The sequence below is a fragment of the Heloderma suspectum genome, chromosome 2 (assembly GCF_057233095.1).
Source record: "Heloderma suspectum isolate Gila_16-S chromosome 2, 16-S_ref, whole genome shotgun sequence".
NCBI lineage: Eukaryota > Metazoa > Chordata > Lepidosauria > Squamata > Helodermatidae > Heloderma > Heloderma suspectum.
This window is the reverse complement of record NC_139459.1, coordinates 191,399,788-191,405,709: the sequence shown is the minus strand read 5'-3', so window position 1 is coordinate 191,405,709 and position 5,922 is coordinate 191,399,788. Positions and strand designations below refer to the sequence as shown.

Below are 5,922 nucleotides of genomic sequence, written 5' to 3'. Positions count from 1 at the left end.
AATGTTGATTTAAACCCAGGAGATTTGAGATCAGCATCTCCCGCTGGCCCTGTTCCTGCCCGAAAGTGATGGCTCTGATCTCCTTCCCCAAGCTTGTGATGAAATGTTTTGCAGCCAGCGCTCAGCAGGGATTAACTGTAAAACATGAAATACAAGTTTGCGGCCTATAATCTTCTCAGGGCCTGGATTAGTGTGTCTACAAAGCTTTTGCAATGCAAAGGGCAGGGGTCTCTCCTCCACCTTGAGAATCAGGGTCAGGTTTAATTCAGTATCCGCTAGAAGGAGAATGAAAAAATTCCTTTATCTGCATGAGCAACCAAAGCAAACAGAAAGAAGAGGCTGGGCACAGAGTTTCCAGGCCTTGGGGTTGGACCCCTTGGATTCAGTGGGGCCTATTTCTGAGTTAGGGTATCCACTTACAAATTGCAAAAAAAGAGGAAATGCATCACCCCAAAATAGGACACTGTTTTGCATAACATTTGCATATGTTAATATATATGTATAGATGCGCATTTAGACGTTATTAATCCAATTCAGATACAAATATATAGTATATCTCAACTTAGCGTGGAAGACTGACCACATGATGTGTGTGCCCACCTGCTCAGGCTGCTGTCCGGCTGCTCACTGTAATGGGCAAAAGGTCTTACAGTTCTTGTCCTCTATAAAATGACATATTGCCGTCCTCTTTTGAGTAAACCTGGATGGGATTGGTCTGCATAAATAGAAAGAAGATGTAGCTCTCTTCTTACCGCCCCACCTTTCATGATTTTGGGTACAGCATCTGAAATTAGTGAGTATAACACTGGGTTGGGGGGAGGGATACCAACTTTCTTAGTGATCCCTGCTCCTGTGTCTTTAACAACTGCTTGACCTGCTGATATCAGAAGATGGGGTGTTTATTTCTTAATCCCAGAAAAAGCTTCACCTGATGATTTCTGCAGATCAAGCATAGAAGCAGACAAAAGAACTGTCTTTTTCCCCAGTGAAGGCTGGCCAACCTGTTGGGTCACCTTAGTTTGGATTAATAAACCTAGAGTAAAAAAAAAAAAAGCAAGCAGATCTTTCTTTCTTTTGCATGCTCTGAAGGAATTCTGGTTTTTTGCTGTAGGGTTGCCAACTTATTATTTAAAAACCCTGATTGGACTGTTCTTATGCCTTTTAGTAGCAACGTTATCAGCAGGTAATGCTTTTCACAATCTGCAGTTAAATATTAGTAGCTGCTGAAGTTTGTCGGTCAAGCTGCACAGCAAGGCACAGCTATAATGGCAAGCTGAAAAGCTGACAACCTTAGCTTTAACTTGAATCTTCCTTGACTAGCTTGTGTCTCTTTTTTGTAGGCCCATTAAAACTCTTTTATTTCCTGCCTTTCTTCCATTGTGGAATTCAAAGCAGCATACATGGTCCCAATGAGGGCTCCCATCCTGGCATTGACCAGATCCACACCTGCTTAGCTTGAGAAATTGGCAGCATCATGTATCCTCAAACCATGCCGCCTGAGCAAGGCCATACATCCAAAGGAAAGCATGTTATTTCTGTCAAAACCAAATGAAGCTCCCCGTATTTTTAAAAACACATTTAGTCATCAACATTTGGCACATGCACCAAATAGTAGCAAGTGGAAAGGACCTCCTCCGAGAGTTAGATCTTTTATCTGCACTTCTTCTTCTTACGCATACATAACGTTAAAAGCCCCCATGAACATCTTTGCAATATATGGTCTTGCATGTATCGTCACACTGATGACAAGCCTGAAGCGCTATTATTTGCCAGAGATATTATCTCTCATAACAGTACTGCTGGAAGCTGAGCGAGGGCATGCGCTAGTATGGAGAAAAGCAAGAAAACGCAAGAAAATCCCACCAGCTTCATGCATCAGTTTGACACAGAGGGAAAGCTTTTCCTGACTTCAAATGTAAGGATTAGATCAAGTATGGAAAAACAGAACCCATCTCTTGAGCTTTTCCAATGGGCCTCTTATACTTTAGCTCTGTAACCAAAAAATCTGGCCTGACATGCAGTGTTGAACGGCTTCTGACGTTCCCTTTGAAAGAAGCAGCTGTATGTTCAGGATCCGGCACCCTGGTGTCAGTGATAGCAGTTCTGTGGGGTCCCACACAGGAGGAAGCAGGGGAACTGAGAGAGATCATACGCCATGGCCCACGCCTCTCCAGCGACACACGACAACTGCTGGACAAGCTTGTTTCTAACACACAGCAGTCGCCAGTGCTGCAATTGCATTAGCAACATGTCCGCTATAGTCCTGACTAGGGCTGCAGTTGTTAAAATCGATCCATCAGTTAAAACACTTCATCAGCTGAAAAGGTCCCATCCCCGACTGAGCAGATTAATAACAACTGCAGGTGGCGAGGGCCGTCTTTAAAAAGGCAAACAGAGGACACCTTCAGAACAGAGGAGAGTCTTCTGCAGCCCTTCAAACAGAGGACTGTCCTCTGTAAAAGAGCACATAGAGCATAGTGGAAGCAAACAGGCTCCCATGCAGCAGGCAGCAAATCCTGACAGCCCTCCCTGCTCCTGAAGGCTTTGCCACCCGTTTCAGCTAAACTCCAGGTAGAAAACTCTCAGCACGCTTTCTCTTTCTGTCTGGCTTTCAAACTGGAAACTGCTTTACGCTATCTCTCTGCCCTCTCCCCTTGCCTTTATAACATCCCATGGCAATCTCATTCCAAAAGCTAGAGAGAGCAATTCTTAGCTGTCAGGAGTCCATCTTCTGCCACGAGCTCCCACTGATGAAACCTCAGCTGACTACCCTGGACTACTAGCAAACAATCAGCTGCATAAAGGATGGTTTACCTTTAGCCCTGAAAAAAAAGGCCTTACCAAAAGTGAAATGAGCACACACAACACAAGTAGTGACCCCTCTGTTGTGAAAACCTCAATGCTTTGAAAAGGATGCTGCCCTTCCCCCCCCCTCCAGCCACAGAATATTTATGGAAGGTGCAGATCACGTTTTAAACTCTCCCGTGAAGCCAGGGATCCGTTGATCTCTCATCATAACAACATTTTGCATCCATTTCAGTGCTTGACATGAGGTGGGGTGGGATGTCATCCGCCTTCCTTTGAAGCAGAACTGAAACCGAAAACTCACCCATTTATTTTCAAATGAACTAACAGAGTCTGGCCAAATTGGAAATTAAATCGTCTTGCTTCCATCGCTGGCCCTTTTGAATGTCTTCGTAGCTTAGAAGACATTACTTCAAGGCCTAGGGCAGTATCCAATGCGGCTCGTGTGCTTCCACTAATTATGTTGTGCCAGTGGGACCCATCACCAGCACAATGGGAAGCCAGTGCCACCTAGAAGAACCCTGGAAATGAGCCAAAGTGCCTGTTTCCAGAACAGGACAGGTCAACGGAGCTCCCTTCTGCAAGCCCTGCCAACCTGTTCCGTTCCGGCAATGAGCATTTCAACTGGTTTCTGGTTGCTTTAGAAAGTGGTAGCTTCCTGTTGCACCAACAATGGATCCCTGCCAGTGCATGGGCAGCACTGGATACTGCCCCTAAGGATCTATTGTGCCCTCTGAGAATCCTGATCAAAAGACTTCCTTGTACGAGTCAGTTATTGGCAACCCCAGTCTTCCATGACCTCAGGTCAACATTTCTTTCTTACCCCAATATCACTTCACTGGAGATGGCAGGGCTCAAACTTTACACACACACACACACACACCACCACCACCACCACCACCATGGAGCCTCTGTCATTTTGAATCTGAGCACCCAGGACCTACAGCACTGACAGGAAGCTGAACAGGATTGGATCCACTTCAGTCCATTTAATAGGGTTGGAAAGGGCACCATAAACAATCCATCACCGTCTGCAATTCAGCACATCCTCACTGGGTTTACACAAAATGTAACAATGACATAGCTGATAGCAACCATGGGTCTCTCAGCAGAGAGATGACCACACTTACTGTCCATTTTAGGTTACGAATGGGGGTAATGCTGACATGCAGCCAATTTGGCAGAGTTCAAATGATTTGGGTGCATTTCAAGCGTCTTTCTGTGTGTTCTTTCTCTCTCTCTCTCTTTTCCTTTCCCAGGGTGTGGCTGCACTTTTTCCTCAAGACAGACCGGAATCGCAATAGCAGCAAGGAAATTCAAGCTCAGTCGGGGGTAGGTTTTTTCACATGAATCACGAAGCACCCGTCGATGGCTGTTTTAAGAACCCACGTCGGAACGTTCATGCTCGAAACAGGAGTGCTTTTTGTCCTGGTTACCTGTTGGGAGTTTTTGTACAGCCTTTGCAGCAAAAGAGTTGGAGAAAGATGGGAGTCCAGCCAAAGAGGAGAAAAACAATTAGCAGGATTGCAGATTCCCAGGTAGTGCTCAAGACAGACAGGGTGAATCCATCCCCGTCTTACATTCCTATAATCTTCTTTTCTAGCCTCTGTAAAGCACTGCAGTGGTGGTCAAGCAGGCAACTTCCCAAAGCATCTTTGACTTCCAAAGAGCTGGTGGAATATCCCCACCCCGCACCCCCCAGCCTTCACTTCCAGGGTTAAGTCTCGATGATGACCACCTCTACTTCCCGTGAGGGTCTCCTGTCCTTCACCAGCATGTTGATCATGCTCTCCGACTTGATCAGCAAGTTGAAGCCTAAGAAAAACACTCCGAAGACGACAGTCAAGCAGAGCACGCAAAGGACGGCGATTTGCACCATCCTCACCACATGCTGGTTCTTCTGGTCCTCCGTGGCCTCCACGATGCCAGGCACCCATGCCCTGGTCACTAGGGTGCAACAGGAGGTCACGAGGGAGTCTGCTGTGGGGGCAACTGTGCCAGGGGAGGACGTGCCCTTGATGAAGAAAGTGCTGTTCATCATCTCTGAGCCGGCAAGGAGATGGCAGAGAGCCCCTTGTGGCAGAACCCCGCCTCCTCCTCCTCCTCCAGGCTCCGGCAGCCTCCCTTTAGCAGCTCTTTGCTGGGCTGCCTGCAGCATAAGTGAGCAGGCTTGTGGCTGAGGGTCAGTCAGCAACAGACGGGGAGGGCTTAAGTGATGTCAAGATAAGGATTCTCTTCCAGCGGTGGTGCATGTTGCCCTGCTAGCTCTCTCCTTGAGAGGTGCCAGTAAGCCAAGCCCAGGCTTGCAGGAGAACATGTTGAGGGCTCGTAAAAGCCTGCCTCAAAGGAGAGGCGAGCTTTTCACGCCCCCAAAGTCTTCTCCAGTTCAGGTTACAATCCGAGCCAGAGAAGAGCTGCCCCTCATCCTGCCATCCGTACTGCAGACTCTGGCCTCATCCATCAGCTGGAGAACTGAGGGCCGCTGGGAGGCTGCACCAAGCTACAGGGGCTTATAACTTGGGTGCACCTCTCAGGGGAGCCACAAGGGAGCAGAGGGCCTGGGTTGCAGCTTTTAAAAATCGTTGGTGGGTTGTGTTTGTGATTTTAGGGGTGGGGTGCCCACCTGATAGGCGGAAGCGAGGGGGCATGTGTCCACCTGGTGGAGGCAGTGGGGGGAGTTCTGGGGGCCAGAACATACCAAGGCTGGGCGACAGATGCTGGCGGAGTGCTAGGGGCGGGCCATGCTGGGTAAGGGGGACAGGGGAGAGATGCATAATATCTGTCCCCTGTTCCAGGCCTGTCCAGAGCTGAAGGATGGCTGGGGAATGCGTGACTCCATCCTCTGGCCTTCGTCCGCTGCTGTGTAATGCCAGGTCCGTTGCCCATAAAACCTCTCTCATCCATGACATGATGCTGGATGATGGTGGGGACCTGGCATGTATTACGGAGACCAGGCTAGATGAGGCTTCTGCTGCCACTCTTGCGGCCATTTGCCCGGCTGGATTTTCATATGCACAGCAGCCGAGGGCTGGGGGCCAGGGAGGGGGAGTGGCTGTTATCTACTGGGAGTCCTTGGTCCTCACCAGACTCCCTCTCCGGGAGACCAGGGTTGCTGAT

The 5,922-nt window shown here is 48.6% G+C and overlaps 1 protein-coding gene across 1 annotated transcript; it reads right to left on the bottom strand.

Moving 5' to 3' along the window:
- Positions 1–4,487: 4,487 nt before the first annotated feature.
- On the bottom strand, positions 4,488–5,036 carry LOC146353654 (protein reprimo B-like). The gene has a single exon (XM_084836984.1). The coding sequence runs from the start codon at positions 4,961–4,963 to the stop codon at positions 4,523–4,525; it is 441 nt and encodes a 146-aa protein (XP_084693110.1). The 5' UTR covers positions 4,964–5,036; the 3' UTR covers positions 4,488–4,522.
- Positions 5,037–5,922: the final 886 nt, after the last annotated feature.